A 24,711-nucleotide genomic window follows, 5' to 3' on the forward strand; every position below is an offset into this window, starting at 1 on the left:
AAGTCAGCGAGGCCCAGAGGAAAAAAAAAAAATCGGTATCGCGGTGTCCACAGTTCTAAGAAGCTGGGCAATGTTGTGAGGAGTCACTTGTGCAGACACAGGCCTGGCCGGTGTCGCTTCCTCTTTTTGCTTCTGTTTCCTAACGGCGACGTCAGCATAAATAGGAAGCGTGACAGGCTCCCCGTCTCCTGGACACTCCAGCAGAAGGCTTTGCTGTCCCACCACGAAGAGGTACGGCCTGGCTTTCAGGGGCGGGCTGGGGAGCGGTGGGGGAGGCCCAGGCTGTGGACGGAGAATAGGGAGAGGCGAGGGGTGTGGGGTGGGCGGGCGCGCTCGGGGACTCGGCGGGGGGGGGGGGGGCGGTCAGGGCTTGGTCTCTTGGGAAGATTGGCCAGGCTCCTCGGGCAGCCGGGGGCTGAGCAGACAGCCAGCGGTGCCTGCTTCCTTGAGTGTTGTGTGAACAGGGTGAGGGCCTCCCGTTCGGGATCCAGTCGTCCTGGCAGGGAGGACTCCTGGGGAGGCGGCGGTCACACACCTACCTGCGTGGCGTCCCTCTTGGCTTTGCCGCTAAAGTGTCGCCGAGGTGTTAGTGGCAGTGAACCGGTTTCTGCCTCCTTGTCTCTGGAGCGGGAAGAACACATCAATCGTCCCTGACATCCTGGTTTCATATATATATTTTTTAATGTTTATTTATTTTTGAGAGAGAGCGAGTGAGGACGGGAGGGGCAGAGAGAGAGGGAGACCTGGAATCCGAAGCAGGCTCCAGGCTCCGCGCTGTCGGCCCAGAGCCCGACTCGGGGCTCGAACCCGCCAACCTCGAGATCGTGACCTGAGCCGAAGCCGGACGCTTAGCCAGCGGAGCCACCCAGGCGCCCCTCTGCCGTCCTGGTTTAGAAAAGGAGACGTGGAGAGTGACGGTGTGTGTGCGTTTCCATGGGTGTCCGTGGGGATGCAGGGGTGCAGAGAGACTGGGAGGTGAGGGGGGAACCTGGAACTTTGTCATGCTCCGGCCCAGAGCTTGGTGTGGCTTTGGAAGCTCCCTTTGGAAGACGAGAAAGGGCTCGGTCTCTCTCGAAGAATGTGGTTTTACTCTCAACACCCCACCCTGAGCCTCCGTTGCTCAGTTGGGTTCAGGCACAGGTGTGGGTGTTCTGCACCCAAGTCTGTGAGCTGGTGGGGGACGGGGGGGGGTTGCGTCTAAGGGAGTATCTACCTCAGGATGTGTGCAGGTGCGTGCACTTGCCCTGTGGATGGGAGCACGAGGGCTTCCAAGGTCCCCACCGGGGTGGCAGCCTGTGCGGCCCCACCAGACGGGTCCCGGCGACAAGTTGCAAATGTACAGTTTTGAGTCTTAGGGATCCTGCTACAATTTTGTATCACCGGGTCCTGACTTTCTCTACCCCTCGTCTTTCGTGCTTCCTAATAGTTTTATCACGAGTGAAACCTTTCCCGTTAGCTCTCGGCCCCTCCTTTTTTTCATTCGCCAGTTTCACTCATGTCGTGTGATACGCACCAAACACTACAGACTAGTCCCTCACTTGTTTAATGAGCGTGTTTCGTACTAAGCGAATACGTGGCTATCCGCTTTATCAGCCGTTAGAATGATCCGGAATTGCGTAGCGTAAGAGACAAAGCGCCAGCTATCCCTATCTCCCGGCCTCACATCCTACTCTATACCACATGTGTCCTTCCAAAACATTTTCTAAGCGCGATGCAAGTATATAGCTTTCCTTTGTACGTAAACAGGAGTATAAGCAGCCATATTGCTCGGGGCGCCCGCGTGGCTCAGTTGGTGAAGCGTCCCACTTTGGCTCAGGTCGTGATCTCGCGGTCTGTGGGTTCGAGCCCCGCGTCGGGCTCCGTGCTGACAGCTCGGAGCCTGGAGCCTGCCTCGGATTCTGGGTCTCCCTCTCTCTCTGCCCCTCCCCCCTCGTGCTCTGTCTCTCTCAAAAATAAACATTTAAAAATTAAATATATATATATATATACACATATATATATACACATATTGTTCTGTGACTTATATTTTCACCTAATATTACATTTGGGACATTCCACAATAACACATAGCGATTTAAGTCCTTTATTAGCCCTACAAAATAAGGCAGCATGTATTAGTAGGGGCCACACCACAAGTTACCCAATCCCATACTGATAGACATTTCGTTGTTTTTTGTTGGGGTTTTTCTTCCCCCCATTTTTTCCACACCCGTGGAGGTGTTTCTGCAGCCCAGATGCCTAGAAGAATTACTGAGCAGGAGATTGTGCATCCAAAAATGTAACAAATATTGTCAGATCATCCTCAAAGCAGCTGAATTAACATACACCCCCACAGTGGTGTATAAAAGGCTCATTTCTCTTTAGGAAAATGCTCAGTCTTTAGACTGTATCCGGGGCGCCTGGGTGGCTCAGTCGGTTGAGCACCAACTTCAGCTCAGGTCACGATCTCACGGGTTTGTGAGTTGGAGCCCCGCATCGGGCTCTGTGCTGATGGCTCAGAGCCTGGAGCCTGCTTTGGATTCTGTGTCTCCCTCTCTCTCTGCCCCTCCCCTGCTCATGGTCTGTCTCTCTCTGCCTCAAAAATAAATTAAAAAAAAAAATTACAAAAATTTAGAAACTGTGTGCAATGGATGGAGGAAAATTATCTGATTCTCGCTTGGAGTTTTCCTTTCCCTGATTATGGGTGAAGTTACTCCTCTTCCATATGTTCATTGGCCACCTGGGCTCCTTTTATGATACGTATAGGAATGTTTTGTCCATATCCCGGGGTTTTTGTCTTTTACATATTTACTGTAGGAGTAGCTCATTTATTAAGTACACTAACAATTTATTTGCATAACGTTTAAATTATGTTTCCAGATCATCACTTGTCCTTTTTCTTTACCATGTGGAAGATACTTTCATACAAAAGCATGTTAATCGCCTTCCAAGTTCAATTTGGGTTTGGTGTCTTGTTAACCCCTGAGGTTAAACAAGTACCTGTAGTGCTTTTTACCATTTTAGTTTTGACTTTTAGAACTTTAATCCACCCAGAATTTGGAGGGGTAGGCAATATGTAAAATAATTATCTAGCTTTAAAAAATTATCAGCTAATTGTCTCAACATCATAATTATGAGCATGTGGCCCATCCTTTCCTCTGTGATTAGAAATGTCGCGATTTCCGCGATTTCTTCCCAAACTCCTATTTGGTTGTTTTCCTTATTGTTTCCTAGTCCATCTGTCTGCGATTATACTCCTCGTCATTTTTCTGGCTAATAGAACCTGACTCTCACGTTCGGCTTGTTATAATCTAGAGCCGGTTTGTCAAGCCTGTTAAAACCCCTTTTGGAGTTTCGACTGAGATTGCGTTGAATTTAGAGGTTATTTGGGGGAGATGGCAGTAGTGGGTGGCCTTCCCTTGCTTGTGCCCTTGACGGGGACGACACGCACATTCTCCTTCGACGCTGACATCACTACTGACTGGTAGTAGATGCCCAGAAACACCAGCGTGCCCTTCAACGCCTCATTTGTCGAGGTTCACCTGTCAGTGTGTTTAATTGGGAATGGCTTTTGTATTACTGAATATTGAGAAGCATCTGTCAAGATAAGCTGATCCTTCTTTCCCCCTTTAATCTGTTGGTCTGTTTCTTTTAATCATGAAGAGATTGCTTCATGGCTTTTTGTCTGTTTCTGGAATAATCCCCAGGTGGCCATGATGCATTCTTCTTCTAGAAGTCTTTGTCAGATTGCCCTATGACATTCTTTTTGTCTGGAATGAATTTATGGTTTGCTTTGTTTGTTTGTTTTTCCATTTCCAGTTTTTATTCCTACCAGTAAATTTCTTCATGAGTTTGGGAATTTTGGTGTGCATGTTTGTTTCGAGTAAAAAGGTGTTTGGTTTTTCTCTTCTCTTTTTTCCCCTCTTCCTCCTTCTCCCTTCCCTCTCCCTGTCCGCCTTTTACTCCTGTGCTTACCCCTCACTCTTAGTGGCTTTTAACCCTTACCTTTTTAACACATGTACATAACGTGTATTTTCCATCAACATTTGGGCGTAATTAACACACTTCTGTGCCTCCAAAACAAGACACGAACCCTAACAAGCTTCCCGTTCTCCTCCGCTTCCCCCTCCCCCACCTCACAGCCAGCTCCCACCTTCCAACCACCTGCATTGTTATCACATAACTAACTCACTTTCACTTTATAAGTAACAATTCTTCTCTACTTAGTGTAAGTCTTATTTGGTTTCTTTTCTCACCACTGATTCCAGTATCTTTCTTGAACTCTTTTTTTTCCCCCTGAAATATATCCCAGAGCCAATTGTGTTTCTTAGAAAAGATCTGAAAATGTTCTTTGTCTTTACTACATTTCCAAATGTTGCGTTTTTCTGTCCATGAGCGTCAAAGGAAGCTTGACTTTTAATGATTCTTGGTTTAAACGTATTTTCCCTCAGTGTTTTCAAGACATCGCTATCTACTTAGAGTTCAAGGTCACTTGTAAGAAAATCTGGCCAACCTGACCCTTGTTCCACTGAAAATAATGTTTGTTTCCTACTGGAACCTTCTGGGAGTATTCTTTTATTCTTGGATGACCGAGAGTTTACCAGCACGTGACTGAGTATGGCACTGTTAAAAATTAAGTTTGTCCTTCCCTTTAGCGGACTGTTGTCTCCTTTAAGCCCTGTGAAGTTTTCTTCTATTTCCATTTGTATCTTTTTGGTTGCATGGAAAAATCTTCAAACAACAGTGGCTTAACAATATGGAGGTTTATCTTTGTTCTCACATAAAAGATGTCTGGAGGCAGGCGCTCCCAGGCCGGTGTGGTTGCTCCCGAGTGACAAGAAGGATCCAGGCTTCCCTCTTTCTGTTGTATGTGGTTCCATCCTCAAGGTAACCTTACGGTCCAAAATGGCTTCCAGAGCTCCAGCCATCACTTCCAAGTTGTAGGCTGAAAGAAGGAAGAAATGGGCCCCTCCTCCCCTGGCCAACTCCCTTTAAGAAGCCTTTTTTTGGAAGGCACACCCAATGCTTCCGCTCACATCTCCTTGGACAACTTAGTGACATGACCACACCTAGCAACAGAAGAGTGTAGGAAATAAGATCTTTTATTCTGTGTAGCTCCAAGCCCCGCTGAAGCCTGAGCTTCTGTGACCAAGGGAACAGGGGGCAGTGCACACACCGTCTGCCACATGGTTTGCAACTTTAATACGATTTAACGTCTTACATTGAAATTTTTAATGAACCCCATATTTGGGTGTGGTGTGGGACAGAGATTTAGGTGGACACGTTTTACAGTGTTATTCATTGTCTCTTAGCCCTTGTTTTTTTTTTAATTATTATTATCTATCCCTTCACGTTGATTCACGACTCCTCCTTCCTCACGTAGGACATTCTTGGGCAGGATAGAATTGCCTGGTCAGGACGTCCATTGACGTATTGTGTATGTGTGCAACCCGCTTACTCATCAGATCTTTACAATAAATTTTGCTACTGGGGAGAGCCTCCTTTTTGCTAAAAAATCTCAGGAACTGTCCTCAGAGCGATTTTTTTTTTTCCGGAGGTCCTACAAAAAGCCATGTTGGTAAATTGTTTGGAATTGTGTTAAACCTATAACTTATCTTAGGAGGAACTGCTCTCTTAGCACACGTAGTATTTCTACGCGTGGTAAGACCCAAATAGAAGCTCTGGAAGTTTAGGCTAGTCCCAGGTAGGCAAACACACAGACTCAAGCCCTTACCGCAGGGCATGGTCTCCAGCTACAGAAGCTGAAGGGGATGAATACGTCCCCCTCCCCGCCCCCCCACCAGCTCCAAGCAAGCCTGTTCGTCTTTCTGGAGGCTTTATCCGACTAACCTGTCTATGAACATCACCGCACTGGGTTCTTCTCGCGTGAGATTTGTGCCCACATTACCGACACAGAGAACAAGGTTCAGGGAGCACTGGTGGGTCAGCACAGGCCGCTGGCGGGGGAGAAGCGGAGCCTGGGCTGAAGGTCAGGTCTGCTGAGCCCAGAGCCGTGCTTTTCCCAGTAAGAAAGTTGCTGCTTCGTGTGTGTGCACATGTGCCTCTCGAGTGAAATTTCAGACAATCTTAGGGGGAGAAAAGGAACTACTGTCCCCTGTTCTGCTCTCCTGGGTACTTCCCAGGGCCAGACAGAATGAAAAGAGGAAATCCCCGGCCTTCTGCAGAGAAAAGGGAACAGGCATTCCGAGGGTGGTGTGGGAGGGTTGACAGTAAACGGAGTGTGTGTGCGCGCAGTGTAAGTGAGCGTGTGCTGTGATCACGCCCAGGGGAGGGGAGGGTGTGGCCCCCACACCCCTAAAAGCGGATCGGGTCAGAGGCCGGCAGGGAGCTCAGAACAAGTCAGATACCAGGCCTCCCTGTGAGGTTTTTCCATCGTCAGGGGACTGCATAGGAGCTTCTGATGCACGACCGAGGGGTGGGGGTGGGGGTGGGAAAAATCTCACTTCTTCAGAAGCCACTAAATGCATCTCCCTCAAAGTCACGCCCCAGGCACTGAGGCTAAGGGGAAAGGACTGTCCTGGGTGCCAGGCTGAGGTGGCAGGGGGCGCCAGAGTCACTCCTGGCTTCACCCTGCAACGTGGGTCAAGTCCAGGGAGTGCAGGACAGAAGGGGGTCACTCACTCTCAGCTGATGTCCCTTCCGCAGGCAGAGTCCCTTCGCAGGCGAGAGGGCTCACAGGAGCCGGGGACATGGGTCTGGCCTGGCCTCCAGCTGAGCAAGCATACACGACTCCCGGTCACTGAGGACCCCAGCCCCTGCCCAGACCCGGGCCCACCTGAGCCGGCCACCCGTTCGTCCAGAGCTGACCCAGAGATGGTGCTGACCTGGGGGCTCCTCCCTGTTGCCTTGCTGGCTCTGTTCTGGGGGCCCGGCGTGGCGGGGGCCCAAGGTGAGCTGCGTTCCTGCCTCCCCTTCCCTGTGACCCTCCTCACAGCTGGCCCTTGAGCAAGGCCACGCCCACATGTGCCCAGAAAGCCCCAGACCCCTCCCGCCCTCCCTCATTCTCCCCCTCCCTATCCTCTCTGGCGCCCCCTCCTGGATTCTCCCTCTTCTCCAGCCTCCTGAACGGCCATCTCTGCTCGTGTGGCTTCTCTGCCCACCTTCTCAATGTGGCATCCCAGGCGTCTCCCCTCCGGGCCGGTCGTTCCAGCCTTAATTCCGACCCCCCAGATACTCTGTGCCTCAGGTGGCTTTGTCCGGTCCCCTCCTCTGTGCCTTTCTTCCCGGGGCCCCTCAGACTGGCGGTCTCTCCCTGCTTCGGCCCCAGCACCCTCCTCCTGCTCGGAAGGCCCTGCTGGGATGTTCCTCTGGCTCTTAAGTCGCACGAACCCCCCTCCCCAAGGGCTCCCAGAGAGCATGGCTTCTCTGATAACCCCGAGAACCACATTCTCTCTTCCCACCGTCAGACCCTGCAGCTGACCAAGAGACCAGGACAGGGAGGTCCCAGAGGGCTCTGCCATGCTGCCACTCTTCCCAGGCTGTCCCAAAAGGGGTCCAGGGGCCGGGCCCATGCCCGATGCAAGCGTCCCTCCTGGGGTGGGAGAGAGACCCTGCGCCAGGAGCAAGGGCACAGCAGGGGCTCAGGAAATGTGCTGTGACCCTATGAGAATATTGCGTTTCTAAATTTGTTTTTTACATTTATTTTTGAGAGACAGAGCGTGAGCAGGGGAGGGGCCGAGAGAGAGGGAGACCTAGAATCCGAAGCAGGCTCCAGGCTCCGGGCTGTCGGCCCAGAGCCCGACGTGGGGCTCGGACCCGCAGACCGCGAGATCATGACCTGAGCCGAAGTCGGACACTTCACCAACTGAGCCACCCAGGCGCCCCTAGAATATTGTGTTTCTACCCAGGCAGCGGGGCCCACGGCTAGGGCCCTCACACCCCCAGAACCCCCATCCTCCCCACGCTGCCCAGGGTCCCTAGGGAGCTCTGTCTAGCAGACAGGGGCCCCTACAGGACTCCGGAAAACCCCTCCCTAGCTCTCGGCACTCCAGAGGGGATGGGGGTGGTGACAAGGGACATCCAGATGTGACCCCCTTTCTGCCTCTCCCCGGGCAGAGACCATCCCACTGCAGACCCTACAGTGTTATAATGACTACCACAGCCACATCACCTGCAGGTGGGCAGACACTCAGGATGCCCAGAAGTTCATCAACCTGACTCTCTTCCGGAGGCTGAATGAGTAAGTGCCACCAGGGCTCAGGGGTTACAGGGTCCACAGGGAGGCTGCTGAGTGGGGCTGTGCCCCGGCGGGGGCTGGCCAGAGAGCAGGGACAGGGAGGCCCCTGCCCAGGAGCTCCTGCCCCATTAGGCGGCCAGCCAGGTCCGGGTGCTGATGGCCGGCGTCGGGGTTTGGAGGGGGGGAAGAGGCTCCTACGTGAACATCGCTGTGGACGACAGAGGTGGTGATACTCGTCCTCCATCACGGTTTCACCGAGTCGCCCTGCAAAGGTCAGTTTTAGATTATCTTTGCTGCGAGGTGGGCAGGGCAGGCGTGTGACGCCCAGTTCACAGGTGAGCCGACCGAGGCTGCGGTGGCACGGTCCACGGGGCAGCTGTGGGGCCGAACGGGAGCCGGGGCCCTGCGGCCTCCAGAGTGTGGGTTTTCTCCGTTGCCCTCGCATGGTCTCCGGGGGACGTGCCGTTTGGGAAGATTCCGCACAGCGTTCTGGGGTCTGGTGACGGTCTGACCCACCATTCTGGGGATGATTAAATGGCCATCACCCAGACGCCAGCAAGGGCTGAAGCCCTGGGGTGCCTCCTGACCCCCACCTCCTCCGGTGGAGCCCACCCTCTGCTTCCCCTTGGAGGCCACCCTCCCCCAAAGAGTTGGCTAGACCCACAGCGTCCAAGGTCTTTCTGGTTATTCTGAACCCGGAATGACTGGCCCCACCGGGCCACCCAGACCGCTCGGGCCCGAGGCAGCCAAGCCCTCCCTGCTGTTAAACCCAATGCTCGGTCTCAGCCTCCTCCCTCCTTGACCGTGGGCGGCACCTGACACAGACCGGCCCCACGGACCGTGGTGAAAGCACCTGCCTCTCCTGGCCACCACAACCCCCCCTCTCCTGTGTCTCCCCAGCTCGCCTTCTCTGTCTTCCTGTTCGCTCCCTTCTTCCGTCTCTAACTTGAAGGGTGAGATGCCCTGGGGTTCCTCCTTGGATCTCCGCTCTTTCATACCTGACCCAGTGGCAGAGACCCGGCCCCAGGCTGCGCGCTGGTGACTCTCACGTGCTCTCCAGCCCCGCGCCTCCCCCCCCCCCCCCGCCCCAGCTCCAGGCCTGCAGGTGCACTTGCCCCCCCCCCACGTGGCCTGTAGACGAAGGTGTCTTCCACCCCCAGCGATTTAAACCAAATTCCGCTCACCCCACCCCCTACCTCCCGCTTCACTGAATGGGAGCTCCCAGAGGCTCCTGCTGACCAGCTGGGAGGTTCTTTGTTGTCTTCCCTCCTTTAGCACCTTCCCTTCCCCATCGCCGCCTCTAATCCATCAGCAAATGCTGCAGACTCCATCTTTGAACAGGACGCGAATCTGGCCGAGGCTAACACCACCACCCTGGTGCGAACTACTTGGCCCGTCACTTGGCTATTTCAGGAGCCTCCTATCTGGTCTCTCAGCTTCCGAGACTACTGCCCCCATCCACCCCTATGTATCCACGGCCCAGCGGCCAGAGGAAGCCTTTGGGTCACGACATGCCACCCCTCTGCTCATAACTCAATTATCTCCACGCTCAGTGACATCCAAATTCCTCGGTTTCCTTTTAAGCGCCATGTCACCTTGCTCTACTGGTCTCCCTCACCTCCCACCCTCACAGATGCCACTCCATGCATTCTGGGTGACCGCCTAATCCTACAACACTCCAGGGGCGCCTGAGTGGCTCGGTCGGTTAAGCGTGCGACTTCGGCTCAGGTCACGATCTCACGGTTTGTGGGTTCGAGCCCCGCATGGGGCTCTGTGCTGACAGCTCGGAGCCTGGAGCCTGCTTCCGATTCTGTGTCTCCTCTTCTCTCTGCCCCTCCCCCACTTGTGCTGTCTCCGTCTCTCAAAAATAAATAAAAATGTAAAAAAAAATTTTTTTTAATCATACAACACTCCAAGCCCGTGCCTGCCCCAGGGCCTTTGCACCAGCTGTTCCCTTTACCTGAACTCGCCTTTCAGGTAAAGCCCATTTGCATGGCTCCCTCCCTGACCTCCTTCAAGTCTCTGCCCAAAAGTCGCCTTTGCCACGAGGCCTTCCCTGTCTCCCCTGTTTCGGATTGCACCCCCCCCACCCCACCCCTTCTGGCTTCCATATCTCCCTGCTGTATCTGTCCATGTAAAGTTTGCTCCATCCGACACGTGACGTATTTTATCCAGTTCTTCCGTGCGTGTCCCCCTCCACCAGGATGGCAGCACCCTGGCCCCGGACAGAGCCTCGCACATGGTGACCGCTCAGGGCCTTTGTTGAACGCGTGATGCTTCTTCACTCTGGGCTCACCATGTTCTCTGCTGGCAGGAACCCTCCAGTGCCAGTGTCCTGTGATCTCAGTAATGACACGGGCTTGTCGTTGGACCACCCCTGTGCCGGCTGCGTGCCCAGAAGATGTGTCATTCCTTACAAGATTTTTGTCCTCGCCGACAAAGACTACTTCTCATTCCGACCAGACAGGCCTCTGGGCGCCCAGCTCACCGTGACTCTGGATCAGAATGGTAAGTTCTGGGGTTCCCGGATGGCGGTGGTCCCAGGAGGACAGTGGACCCCGGGGGTGGTGAGACGGCAGAAGGGCCAGGAAGCGAGAGTCTTCAAGGAGGGGAGGGGGTGGCTCTGGTCTCTTGAGAGAGGGTGCGGCCTCCCGACAACCGAGGCATTGGAGCAGGTCCAAGGGGCGGAGCCCCCGGCCGGTGGCACCTCCCTGGGCCCTGAGTGCGGCAGCACCCTCCAAGATACTGCGTTCTAGCAGTGAAGGCTGCCCTTCTAGGAGAACCAGCCTCCCTATTCGGGTAGAAACTTCCTAGCTTGAGAACACCCATCACCGATATAGCCTCATCCAACGTCTGCAACAACCCATTTTATAGATGAGGCAGTTAAAGCCCAGAGAGGCCGCATGACTTTTCCAAAGCGCCAGCCCTGAGCAGTCAAGCCAGTGATGGATCAGCTCTGCCCAGGGCTTCCTGCCCTGGAGATGGAGGTCATCACCTCCCTGCCCTCCCTGAGTGGCTTCCAGCGAGTGTGGCCCACGTGTCCACAGCGGCCCCAAAAAGCCAATGGTCCTGGGTGGGTGTCGGTGACCTAGCTAGGCTTCGTTCGACTGTGTGTTACCCAGAAACATAACCAACGCTTCAGCCTCATTAATTCAATTTTTATCTGTGCTCACAATGAACCTACACGAGAGATGTTCGAGGGCACCACCTTTTAAAGTTGAAATTGATGCGGTAAGAACCCTACGGATGGCTGGCTTTTAGGAAACACTGCCCAATATTACGTAACCATTACGACGACGGGTGGTGTCGCGCACCCCTGTTTTCTTTTTCACCCCGTGTCACTGATGTTGAAACCAAGGCTCGGAGAACAGGAACTTGCCCAAGGCCCCTCAGATACACGTGTGTGACTTTAGCATCCGGGGGCCCGAACGCTGGGCAGGCCCCACTGTAGGTGCAAGCGTCACACGGAGAGGGGACTCCCGCCTTCGCTTCCTGCCTGTCTCATCACGGCAGCACAAAGCCGTTGCCCGGAGGAAGGGATTGGTTAGGCCATGGCCGATTCACCTGCAACAGTGTCTCTAAACACGTTTGATGGATGAGAAAGGGCCCCATCCCCGTGGGGCTCAGAGCATGCAGGTTGAGAGGCCAGGAAATACCGGAGGTTGAACCAGAAGTGGGTGCCGTGTGCCACATGCTGAGGGGCAGTGGGCAAGGAGCCTGGGGGCCGGGGGGTCAGGACAGGCTTCCCCGGGGCGGGGGGGGGGGGGAAGAGCTTGGCAGGGAGAGCTGAAGGGTGGGTAAGAGGACAGAGCAGGAAGAACATTCCTAGAGGAAACAGCGTGTGCCAAGGCTGGGAGACTGGGGAGGGCAAGGCGGGTTGGGGCAACCGCGAGAAACTGTAGCCCAGAAGCATCACCATCAAAAGGGCCAGACAGCGTGAGGAAGACGGGGAGGGGCAGGTGCAGGCAGGGGCCTGACCTGAGGACGCTGCTGGGCCCTGCAAAGGGGCTTAGGGGCCAACGTCTAGGTGATGGAGAGCCATCGAAGGCGCATGACTTGATCAGATGTGAGGATGCCCGAGGTGGGTGACGCACAGGGTAGACGGCAGGGGGCAGGACGGGGCAGGAGGCTGGGGCCCGGAATGCAACCTGAGGCGCTCGTCCCATGGAGAAATGATGAACATTCTGCTGGAACGCGGCCAGGGCATGGGAGCGGGGGGCGGGGGGGGGGGGGAATACAAATCATACTTAGGACACACGTGCCCTTCACTCGTTCATCTGCTCCCTCACTGAGCACCCACATCCACCAGCACAGCAGTGAACAAGCCGGTCAGTGTCCCTGCCCCTGTGAAGCATATGGCCTGGTCACAGGGAAGGTGATATGCTGGACATGGGGACAACTTAGAAACGGGGAAGGGAGTGTGACGTTTGTCTCCTAGAGCCTGTGTTCAGCAGGGAGCTCAGCTCCAGCCCCAAGCCATTTTGCCAATGGATCAGGGAAGCTTCTGGTGCTGAGGAGGGACAGGTGTGTGCGTTGGAGCTGCTCTGAGGCTCCCACGAGTGGAGATCTGGGGTATTTTCCTTCCTCTGTCCGTTTCTCCATCTGTGAAATGAACTAGTGGACTACAATCTCTCAGGTTGGAGGAACAGGTTTGCGCTCAGGCTCCCAGTCGTTTCAGTTGGGAGCAGCTTCTAGAGCTCTGTGCTGAAAGGGATTCCCACTCCCCGGGGGGCTCAGGGGCTAGGAGTGCAGTGATTGATTAGTGATGTCTGCTGTGGCTGCGGAGAGGGGGCGCCCTGTATCTGCCACTCGGGGCTTAAGATTTTCTAGAGGCTCCAGTTCGGACATGCTCTCACATGCCACGTCCCGGTCAGACTCACTGGATTGTGTTTCAAGGTCATCCCTCAGCATTCAGACACAGAAGCTTCAAGAAGGCGGGAGCCGTGCCATTCGTTAATGACTATGCTTGCCCAACAGACACACGTTTGCTGTTGGTTGACGGAATGCCTTCTTGAAAAGTCTGTGAAGGTTGCCTACATGTATTTATTCGTGGATTCATTCATCCTTCATTCACTTTGTCCCCCAAATTCACTGAACCACTAATCGCAGGCCATGGGGGTAGGGAAGGGTGTGGAGGGCCGAACCTGGCCACCCATAAGCTCCTGACTACTTGGAAAGGCAGAAAAGGAGACACATAAATGCCCCAGGGCTCTAAGGCCCATACAACGGGCTGTGGTGAGACAGGAAGAGGGGCAAGGGATTCTGCCCAAGGGGACGGGGGCATCCAAGAAAGTTCTAGAAAAGGAGACATTTATGCTGGGCTCTGAGAGGAGCAGGTTCCTGGGCAGGTGGAAAGAGGAAGAGGATGGACAGCATCGCGGGGAGTAACGTGAGCCACAGCGCCCTCTGCTGGGAAGGGGCCGAACAGGCCGCGAGGTGAGCAGAAGGGACCGGAGGCTCCATTCGGAGGAACTTCACTGGCAGCACCTTTCACGGAGCTTGTGTGATATACGCCCAGAAATCTGCGCGGCTTTCATTCATGTTCACAGTGAACCCCCACAGTTTGGCAGGTGAAGGGCCTGAGGCCCACAGAGGAAAGGGGTCTTGTCCAAGGCTGCTCAGCGGGTAGGACGGCACTCAGCCTGGGGCCCCAGTCCCCCCCCCAACAAAACGTGCCGCCCTATAGTTATCCAGCCCCTTCTGAGCCCTTGACCGCCCCTTCCTCCAGTGCAGGCCCCTGCACCCAAGGACCTCCAGATCACCGCTGTCGGGGACCGTTTCCTGCTGACCTGGAGGGTGGCCCCTCCGGGTTCCCAGAGCCACTGGCTGTCAAACCTGGAGTACGAGGTGGTCTACAAGCGGCTTCAGGACTCCTGGGAGGTAGGGGCCATGGCCGGCTCTGCCCCAGCCGAGGGACCTGGCCCAGCTGGCACCTGTTCCATTAACCCCTCCCTCCCCGCAGGATGCCCCTACCCTCTACTGCAACTCCTCCCAGGCTGTCCTGGGGCCAGAGCACCTCCTTCCCAGCAGCACCTATGTGGCCCGAGTGCGCACCCGCCTGGCCCCCAGCTCAGGGCTCTCGGGGCGGCCCAGCCAGTGGAGCCTGGAGGTTCTCTGGCACTCCCAGACAGGTAACAAAGCCAAAATTGGGCAATGCCCTCCTGAGGGGAGGGCGGCTCATTCAGCTTCCGGACAGAAAGAGTCCAGGGGTCCATTCTGCGGGATTCCACAGATCTTCTGTAGCCTGTGTTCAGGATCGATACCCAGGGCGGACTCCATCCCTACTGTGGCTCTCCAGACACAGTGGCTGCGTCCCACCCACGGCTGGGCCCCAGCCTCTTCTGCGCACTTTCTGCGCCCACGTTACAGGGATAAGCATCACGGGCGGTGGCCGTGGCATTCTGAGCAGCTGTGTTTCCGTGAGCGCTATGCTGGGTGTGGACAAGTCAACATCATCGTGTTGCGTCCCCCCCCCACCACCACCACCAACACTGAAACCAGACGCTCTCCCCAGGGTGCACGAGGGGGTAAGAGGGTTCGCAGATTTCACTCTCTGACCTGCGGACACACCTCGGGCAGGTTCAGGCTAATGCTAAGCCCTAGTTTTTCTGGTCCCAAAGCCCCACGATCTCTCTGATTTGAGGCTCACAGTAGGTCCCACTGAGAGCGAAGGAAGGAATGGAGGAGGGGAGGATAAAAGGAAGTGTCTCCCTTCCCAGGGGACAAGGCCCAGCCCCAGAACCTCCAGTGCTTGTTCGATGGGGCCACCATGCTCAGCTGCTCCTGGGAAGTGTGGTCCGAGGTGGCCAGCTCAGTCTCCTTCACCCTCTTCTACAAGCCCAGTGCCAGTGCAAGGTGAGTGTCCTCTCCTGCCCCCCCCACCCGCCCTTCCCTCCCCTCGTCACCACCTGTGTCCTTCAGACCTCCCCCTGACCCTGAGATGCCCCAGTGGAAGCCATGGCTCATCCCGAGGTTGCCCCTGCCTCCCTCGCCCTCACCTGCACCGTGATCCTCAGGGAGGAGGAGTGCTCCCCGGTGCTGAAGGAACAGCTCCCCGGCCTCTTGGTCCAGCACCGATGCCAGATTCCCGTGCCTGACCCCAGGAACCACAGCCAGTACGCCATCTCTGTTCGGGTGAAGGAGGAGGAGAAGTTTATAAAGAGCTCAGACCACAGTGAGTTCGCCCCCAGCCTTGCGCGCAGGCCCCCTTGCCACAGTCCTGTCTCGTCGCGTAACCCACGCAAACTCAGGACTCCCTGTGGCCCAGTCTTCACGTTGGTCACTGTCCTCCAAACGCGGCCCAGCGAGCCAAGTGAACAAAAGTCTTTCTAACCTTGACGTTCTCAAGAAGCAAGGACACCGCGATGACAAGGGCAAATAACACGAAGGAAGGTTCCACTGATAGTTCCCAGGAGCACATCTCTAAAGCCTGTTTTCTCCGATTTCTTGAGCTCTGCGTTCCTGTCCAACCCCGCAGCTCCTCTGAAGCCCCTTCTGCCAACTGTACCCCCCTAGGCCTCCCCCCCCAGACTCTCCCTTTCGTCCCCTGACTGGGTTTTTCGCTCTCCGATTTCCAAAGTCCTCCGCGCACTGATATTTTCAGGCTTCAGAATAGTTGAGCTGTGAGTTACTTCTTCAGTCGGGGGCTAGAACATGCGCAAATAAATGGTAGCTCCTTGCGGGTCAATATCCCCGACTCCTCTTATGCAGCAAGAATCCCATGCAAAGGAACCTCCTGCGTTGCTTCCTGAGGACCCAGGCTCTTCCATCCAGACTTCAGTGTGGGGGGGGAGGCCACAGCCAATCTGTCTTGCTCACCCGGGTTGGAATCCACCACTCCGGGGTTGTCATCTTTTCCTCCACCACTCGTTAGCTGCCTGACCTTGGCAAGTTACCTAATCGTTCCGGGGCTCAGTTTCGCCGTCTGTGAAATGTGACGAGTTAATAGTACCTACCACGTTGGGTTGCTGTTAGAATCGAGTGAGGGATTCGCGCAGACTGAGCATGTATGACGATACCTGCGACACAGTTAATTCTCTAGACTAGGACGAATTAATAGTGTTTCTATTTTTACGTAAATGCTGGGCATAGCCCGTGCTTTGGCTCACCTCCCTACAAAACGAGCCTATCTCAGCATCTCCCAAGAGGAGAGCCGCTCGGATCAAAGTGGATAGTGTGGCAAAGTGAGGTGCAAGGACCCCGAGAAGGGGTGGACCGGGAGAGAGAGCACCTGTGACGAGCATGGGATGAAAAGAACGTTCCATCGGAGGAATGCTAGGAACAGCGTTCCCTAAAGGTTTCCCTCCCTCCAGTCCAGATGGCTCCCCCGACCCTCAATGTGACCAAGAGCAGAGACGGCTACGCCCTGTCCTGGACAACAGAGGAGATGCTTTACAAACACATAGGTCACACCTTCCAGATCCAGTACAAGAAAGACACAGACTCATGGAAGGTGAGGGCCTATGCCCGGGAAGGGGCCTGGATTGGGGTAGGGGGGATGGGAGAAAACACGTAGGGGGGCGCCGACCTACCAGGGGCCTGGGTCCCAGCAGGTGACCGGTCAGAGGAAGCGGCTGAGACTTCGCGGACGTGGCCCTGTGTGGTCAGTTAGTTGGTCCTTGTCCTATCCCGTGGCGGAGGTGCTAAAGTTCACAGGGGTGATGTGACATGGCCCAGATTGACGATGGGACCCTGACTTGCCAAGGGGATGTAGGCGTCGGGACTCAGAGGGCTGAGAGGCAGCTGGGTGAAGGGTTTTCAAAGGTCAGGAGAGGATTCTTCTTCAGAGAAATCTCTGGAACGCAGATGTGCAGCTGCTGAGAGCAGAGCTGCTCTGATAAAGCAGGCAGGGCCCCCGCCCAGGGTTCGGTCTCTGGCCCCCACCCCCAGACGGCCCCGGGCTGTGTGTGCAGCACCCGGGCTCCCCGCAGCCCCAGTCGGCAACCTCAGAGCCCGCCCCAGACCTTCAGGTCCGGAAGCAGGGAAACGGAAGCCAGGAGGGGCGCCGTCAGCGGTGGAGCTGGGAGTGGGGCCCCAGCTCGCAAACCCCGTCTTGGGGTCCAGTGATGCTGCCCTGCGTTCCTGGGCAGGCCATAACCTGGGTCCAGGCCGTCCCCGAGGAGCTCAGGGGTGGGCGGGGCGGTTTAGAGTGAGGGTGGCACACGCTGTGTCCTCAGGATTTCTGGGCCTCGGTGTTGTCCTATGTCGCAGGGGTGCGGCCCCCCGTCCCGTCCAGAGTGCTCTGCCTCTGTGCGCCCTGGGGCAGGGCCCTCCATGGGGGGCAGGGAGGACTCAGATCTGGGGATGCGGCTGCAGCCAGGGCCTGACGGGACAGAAAAGCTGGGGCGCTGAGGTGGGAGGGGCTTGCGGCTGTGCCCCCTCCCCCCCGCACCAGGCAAGTAGCCTCAGCCTCAGCAGACCTGCTCACTCGCCTGTGCCCACAGGAGAGCAAGACGGAGACCCTCCAGAACTCCCACGTCATGTCACTGCCACTGCTGGAGCCCTTCACCAGGTACCAGGCGAGAGTGAGGGTCAGGCCCACCCCCAGCGGTTACAACGGGGTCTGGAGCCAGTGGAGTGAGGAGACCTTCTGGGACACCGAGTGGGGTAGGTGTCCCAGCCCCACCCCCTTCCGGGTACAGCCCAGCTGGGCAGAGGACAAGCGTGATGTGAACACAGGGGTGTGAACCCACTCCACCCGAGTGTCCTTTCCTCCACGTGTCACTAGTCACTGCAAAGCGACGCCTATGTGGCAGGTGAGGTCCTGAGAGCAGAGAAGAGGGGTCCTCCCTCAGACTGGAGCTTAGCCCTCTATTGATATGGCCCACGGTTTGTTCCATTAGCCTTGGTGGCAGCCATCACCTAGTGACCACTAAGCATGTGTTTCCGGTCACCATGGTAGCAAACATCAGGAGCGATGGGCTGGGGCCTGGGATTGGAAGGGTTCGGCTGATTTCTTAATCTCCCCCATTGCTGCTTCCAATGTCTCTCACCGTTGGCCATAGTGGCCACCAGGAGACAAGTACCAGACTAGGTCCAGGAGGTGGTGGCAGAGAGAGGACCGAGGAGGTATTAGCAGCAGGGACCCCAGCCCCAGCCAGCCTTGCAGGGGGGGAGTCGCAGGGAGAGGGCCACAATCAAGCGGAAAGGAGGACTGGACACCAGGCCTAAGGGAAGAGACCGAGAAAGTCCTGGAGGGGCCCAGCTTGTGAAGGGCTCAAGGCTGCTGGGCAGACAGGAAGTTGGGGCTCCTGATGGGCCTTTGTACCTGCTGGTTCCTATACTAGCACGGCCTTCCCCTTCTCCGCCTCTCCAAGCCTCCCTGTGCCTCAATGCTCAAGCTTATATGCTGCCTCCTACAGGAAGTCCCCTGTGATTGCCATGGGCTGGAGTCACAGCCCTGCCCCCCACCCCCATAACTCCTTCTGCTACTGGAAAGAATCTAACCCTCTGTGTCCTTCCCAGCACTTGAACATGGGGGTGGGGGAGGTCAGACCAATGCCCTCTTCTTCGCCTATGTCTGGCCTCCCCCCCAACTACCCTGTACACCAAGGCAGTGAGTTTCTGGAGTGCCGCACCTGCACAGAGCAGGGTCTGGGGCACTGACCTGGCCTCCGCTCCTCCCCACCTCCTAAGCCTCCAGCTGTGTCCCTCCCCAGATGCTAATGTTCCTTTTTCCTTCCCGGAAGTCCTGCCCACGTGGGTCCTGGCTCTCATCCTGGTGTTCACCACGCTGGCCTTGCTCCCTGTCCTGCGCTTCTGTGGCATCTATGGGTACAGGTAAGGGAACTCTATGATAGGTGGGGGGGGGGGGTACTCAGGAGCCCAGGGGGTGCCAGGGACCCCACAACTGGCTCCCTCTAGTCCCCGCTCCGCACCCGCTCCCTGGGAAGCCTTGGCCACCTCCCACCTTCTCCCTGGGCCTCAGTTTCCTCTCTGCACGTGAGCATGGGGCCTCTGGCAGCGGTCACCTCCCTGGTGTCTCTCTAGGCTGAACCGGAAGTGGGAGGAGAAAATCCCAAACCCCAGCAAGAGCCACCTGTTCCAGGTAGGAGTGGACCGCGAAGGCGGCCAGGGTGGTAGGGGCGCCTCACTCCTGCAGCCACGTCCCCGTCCCTATGTCTTCCCCGCCTTCCTGTGGCTTTGAGTGTGAAGCAGAGGTGGCCCGGGAAGGTGCCAGGAAGCTCTAAGAGGCAGGCCAGCCCTGGCAGGTTCAGCTCTGCAATCCTCTGGGCACCTGCAGGCTCCCAGGGCTGGCCCAGGGTGCAGGGCTCCCTCGGAGCCGGAGCCGGAGGCGGGAGTCGGGGTGGCCTTGGGGAGGGGCTCAGTTCCGTGGGGGCAGGTGGGCTCACAAGAGGCAGAATGGCTTCCCTGAGGATGGGACAGCAGAGCTGAGCTTTGAAGGAGCCAGGGTGGGGCCAAGTGGGAAAGGCCACCGCAGACAGAAGGCCCGTGGAGGATGGGCACGGGACCCCCCTCATAAAAGGAGCCGAGGGGGGCAGGCAGCGAGGCTGGGGGCACATCCCAGATGCGGAGATGGACGCAAGGCAGGCGGTGGCACGTGGGTCACAGGAGCCCTTTGGTCCAGCAGGGCCAGCTCGCCCGGTGGCGGGGGGTCCTCATGGCTACTGTGGGGGAAAGTAGGGTGTGAGTGTGGAGGCAGTGACACCCCAGATTAGTGAACTCGCAAGAAGAGGGTCCCCATCCTCAGACACTCGAGGGCCCATGGGAAGTCCCAGCCCCTCTCTGGGCTTCTCCTTCCTGGTGTCAGGGGGCCCTGGCTGGTCCTGACCTTGCTGAGACTCCCTCCGTGTCTGGGGGGCTCGCTGTATCCCCTGTCATGCCCTGGCTTCCTTGCCCCACCCCCACCCCCCACCTTCAGCTTCTCGGGCTCCCACACAGCCACGGCACAAGTGTCCTTTCTCTTTCCAGAACGGGAGTGCCGGACTCGGGCTCCCAGGCAGCATGGCGGTACTCACCATCAGGAGCCCCTTGCACAAGGGGCCGAGAGGCAGCTACTTCCCTGAAATGGAGGGGTGAGTGTCTGGGCACGGGGTCCCTAGGAGGTGGGAGGGTGGCCCCATCGTGCACCCTGGAGGCTCAGAGGAGGTGGCCTCTGGCCTGTGGCTCAGTATAGAGAGATCCGTGGGGGTCGGTGGCTCTAAAGCAAAAGACATACCCGTCAGACATCCGGAAGACTTTCCTGGTTCCCAAGTTAGGGAGGGCCATACCTCGGACTTGACCAGACGCGGAAGACCGGAGCAATGACCTCTCCCTGCCCTACTGGCCAGGCAGACCCCACACTGGGGTGCTGATGGCACGGTGGGGGATGAAGGGACGAGGGCCTGACCGAGCCCTGGTCCCCGAAGCTGGGTGGATATCAAGGAACCTGGGGTGAGGGGACCACACCTGGCAGGGGAAGAGCTTGAACAAGAACATGGAGGCTGGCGGGCGAGACCCACGAGGGCCACCCGGTGTCCTCTCCGGGCCCACTCCCTGACCTTGCCCTGCTCTGTGCTCTCCCTGAGCTCTGGGTGGGGCCAGACCTCCCCCCGGCCCCGGCCCCTAGCCCCAGCATGAGCTGAAGTGGCTGCCCAGGGGACCCCAACGTCCCTGTGCCCGTTCTCCCCGCAGGGTGTTTCCCGCGGACTGCAGGCACAGCGAAGTGTCACCTCTCACCACAGAGGACCCGAAAGATGTGCACAGATCACCATGCGAGCCTGACACAGCTTCAGCCACTTCGGACCCGTGCACGGAGCGGCCCCCCAGCCCCCATCCAGGCCCGTCGGCCCCCGCGGGCAGGCCCGAGAGCCGGGTCTCCGGCTTTGACTTCAACGGCCCCTACCTGGGCCTACCCCGCAGCCACTCCCTGCCTGACGTGACGGGCCCCCCGGAGCCCCCACAGAGGGGCGTGAGCCAGAAGCCACAGCCTCCGGGGTCCCTGGAGTACCTGTGTCTGCCCGCGGGAGGACAGGTGCAGCTGGTTCCACTGGCCCAGGTGATGGCACAGGGCCGGGCCAAGGATTTGGAGAGGAACCCCGGCCCGGAGGCCGAAGGGAACCCCTCACCGGCGTCAGGGGCAGGCCTTGCCTCTCCTGTATACAGGCTGATGGTGGGCGGTCAGGGCCCAAAGGACAGGGCCCTCACGGCTCTGCCCACTGGCTCTGGGGACCCTGAGGACGGCGTCACGGCCTCTGGCTACGTCACCACCGCAGACCTGGCACTTCCCTGGCCCCCGGGGCTGCCATCTGCCTCCAAGGTCCACCCCCTGGACCTGCCCTCAGACCGGAACCACGGCCTCAGTCTTGAACCGGCCCGTAGGCTCTGTAGCGTCCCAGCCCCCACGAAGCCAGAAATCGAGGGCTATGTGGACATCCCTCTGACCCCAGGCCAGCCCCCCAAGTCCCCTCTGGGCAGTCCTGCCCCTCCTGCAGCCAGCAGCCCCATCCTGAGCCCAGGGGAGGTGGCCCCCAGCCCCCCACAGCCCGAGGGGCTCCTGGTCCTGCAGCAAGTGGGCGACTACTGCTTCCTGCCTGGCCTGGGACCTGGCCTTCTCTCACCCTCTTCCCCAGGACCCTGTCCTGAGATCGGGGACCACGACCACATGTTCCAGGCCAAGAAGGCCCTGCGCCCCGCCATTCCCCAGGTGCCGGCCGTCAGGCATTTCAAAGCCCTAAAACAGCAGGACTACTTGTCGCTGCCCCCCTGGGATGTCAGCAGGCCTGCGGAGGTGTGCTGAGCCACCCCAGATCCCGGGGCGGGGGGGGGGGGGTCCACCCTCCCTCCCGCCACCTCCCGGCCCCTCCCACAGTCCCTTCCACAAAGCCCAGGAGAAGCTTCCATGTTGGAACAGATGACCCGGAAGCTAGTCGACCTCCTACCTTCTCACTTGACCTTTGGCCAAGGAATTCTGCCCCCACCGCCTCCCGATCTCTCTCTCAGGCACACACACACACGCGCGCACACACACACACACACACACACACATTTTTCTGTCCTGTTAACTTCATCTTAAGCTCCAGACTGTTAACGCTCTCTCTATACTCATTCCGTTTGCCCACTTTTTTTTTTCCCCCAGATTTCCTTGCTTTTGCCACTGTCTTCTTTCTTTTTCCACTGACTTATCATTCGAGTGAGCTTGAGGTCCGAGCTAAGCCCATCCTGAGAGGGCACGTCTCGGTCAGAGCCTGTTCTGACGTTGACATGTCCAGTTGTGTTAAGGACTTGTGTCTGCAGCCTGGCCCTGGTAGGCGCGAATGCATTTCCCCCATGGGGAGGGAAGAGACCCCCCCCACCCCGTGAGGGTCCTGGGGGAGGGGTGAGGTGGGGAAGAGCAGTATAGGACCCGCCTGCTTATGGCTGGCACTGCGGCCCCAGGCACTGTGGCAAAATACCAGCACTGATGACTGTCACACCAAGCCATGGGGCAAGAGGAGAGTTGTTCTGAGCCCGTGGGAGCCCCTGCTGGGCCCACCGCTATGACTGGGGAGGTCGGGATGCAGGCCCCTGCCTCGAGTAGAGGCCACCCGCCCAAGTGAGGAATGTCCCAGCTGCCTGCTGGCCACAGCAGTCTCCCTTCTACACCCGGGCTGGTGGGGCCTGCAGAAATTCAGAAGCAGAGGGGAGTCCTGAACCCACATACACTCTAGAAATGTTGGGAAAAACTGTTCAGCAAAGGAAAAAAAGGAAAACGATCAAAGCCTTGTACACTTTGGGGCTTCTAGTCAACGTGGCCCTCCTGCCCTCCCTCCAGAAAGACCTTACAGTCCCCACCCCCGCTGGCCATGGACGAGGGGCTTTTGATCTATGTCTGGGCCTCCATGGAGGATTATGGCTTCTTAAAAATCTGTGCCTTTCTGATACGCAAAAACAAAAAAAGGCATTAAATCATTTAAATTTGCATTATTTGGTAGCTCTCAGGTTGCACGTTTTCGTATTTCTTGGGCACTCCTATTTTGTTTTACGGGGCTAGCCCACTTAGGACTTTGCTCTGTTGGGGGTTCATCCTTATCTGATTAAGTTTTTAAAACTGTTTACCTGCGATCTTTCACGGACGGTGCACATTTTTTTTTCCCCCTAGTTTGTAGTGTGTCTTTTCGTTTCGTATGTGAGGCCCGTAGACGTACACGATGTCGACTTTTCCGCATTTCGGGTTAGAGTCGCCGGCTCCACTTTTGACGTCAAATTTACAAAAGGCTTCGCCACTTCGAAATCACGTTTGTCCTAATTTATATTTTCACCAGTACTTTCTGAGTTTCAAGCTTTTCGCGTCAAATCGTAATGACTTTGGAGTGGATGCGTGTGAAGGGGAGAACTGCCTGTATGTTTGCACCAAACGAGTGGCCTGGGTGTTTTTCCATCGTTTGCCGAAACACCCGTTCTTCGCCCATCCGACCGAAATGCTACTTTTATGATCTAGAAGGTGCCTGAGACACTTGGAACGTTCTAGCTTCATAATGTTTTTTAAACAAGCGGCCAACCCGCTGTCCTTGTAACCTTTGTTCCCAAATCCCTGTTCATCACAAAAGTGTTTGTGGTCAGGGGGAAAGGAATTCTAAACAGCGTATATAATTCACCAATGGTGAAATTAACAACAAGACTTCAGGATATTCTAACGCGGAATCCTGTGCTACAGATGAACAAGGCAGTCAGGCCTGCGTGGGTTAGAAAGAAGTCCAAGATGTGAATTTCGAGATGTGCAGATACTGTTAGCTGAAAAAAAAAATTGCAATAAAATGTGTTCGCTGTAAACCAAAACCCTTCGCTCGTGCGTATGTGTTGGAATTGTCAGGCAAGGGGTGCGGTTTGAAACCACAGTTGCATTAACGAGGGTAAATTCGGTGAAACAGAAGGGCCGTGGGTCTTTGAGACACCACAGCGAGTTTGGGGACAGTGTAGACAGACCAGGAATGCAGTGCCAGCAGGGTGGAGGTCCTCGGACAGCCCCGGAGGGAGCTGGGCTCTAAGCCGAGACCTTCTGTCCCCAGAATTGTTACGAGCCAGCCCGGAGGGGAGAGACCTCCCGGCTACTTATCCTAATAAACTCCGTGAGGGGCGCCAGGCTGGCTCAGTGGGCAAAGTGTCCGTCTCTTCGTTTCGCCTCAGGTCACGATCTCATGGTTTGTGGGTTCGAGCCCCACATCAGGCTCCGTGTTGACAGCGCGGAGCCTGCTTGGGATTCTCTCTCTCCCTCTCTCCCTGCCCCTCCCCTGCTTTCTCTCTCTCTCTCTCTTTCTCTCTCTCTCTCAAAAATAAATAAATAAACATTAAAAAAAAAAAAAACATTTAAACTCCAGGAAGTGGATTCGAGGTGCAATCCATTTACCGCTCTGGAGTGGGTGACTCTCTAACCCAACTTCATCGCCCTCCCATTTGCCTGGCTGGCTTTCGAAGTCTCTCTCAGTTTCTCTCTGAGAAAGTGCAGTCCTGGTTTCGGTGGGGTTGGGATCAGGCGGGGAGCTGCCCCATATCAGAACACGCAGCGTCCTTGGTAGAATATGACATGTCAGGAAGGGGAACCGGATGGAAAGGGGGGA

General features: G+C 56.7%; 1 protein-coding gene across 1 annotated transcript; it reads left to right on the top strand.

Annotated features, from left to right (window-relative positions):
* CSF2RB (colony stimulating factor 2 receptor subunit beta) lies at positions 1 to 23,932 on the top strand. The gene is made up of 14 exons (XM_011284200.4): positions 1 to 231; positions 6,646 to 6,889; positions 8,056 to 8,179; positions 10,491 to 10,684; positions 13,905 to 14,056; positions 14,139 to 14,307; positions 14,896 to 15,031; positions 15,193 to 15,350; positions 16,489 to 16,628; positions 17,620 to 17,782; positions 18,865 to 18,955; positions 19,166 to 19,223; positions 20,108 to 20,211; positions 20,810 to 23,932. The coding sequence occupies exons 2-14, from the start codon at positions 6,814 to 6,816 to the stop codon at positions 21,912 to 21,914; spliced, it is 2,670 nt and encodes an 889-aa protein (XP_011282502.3). The 5' UTR covers positions 1 to 231; positions 6,646 to 6,813; the 3' UTR covers positions 21,915 to 23,932.
* Positions 23,933 to 24,711: the final 779 nt, after the last annotated feature.

Source organism: Felis catus, chromosome B4 (assembly GCF_018350175.1).
Source record: "Felis catus isolate Fca126 chromosome B4, F.catus_Fca126_mat1.0, whole genome shotgun sequence".
Taxonomy (NCBI): Eukaryota; Metazoa; Chordata; class Mammalia; order Carnivora; family Felidae; genus Felis; species Felis catus.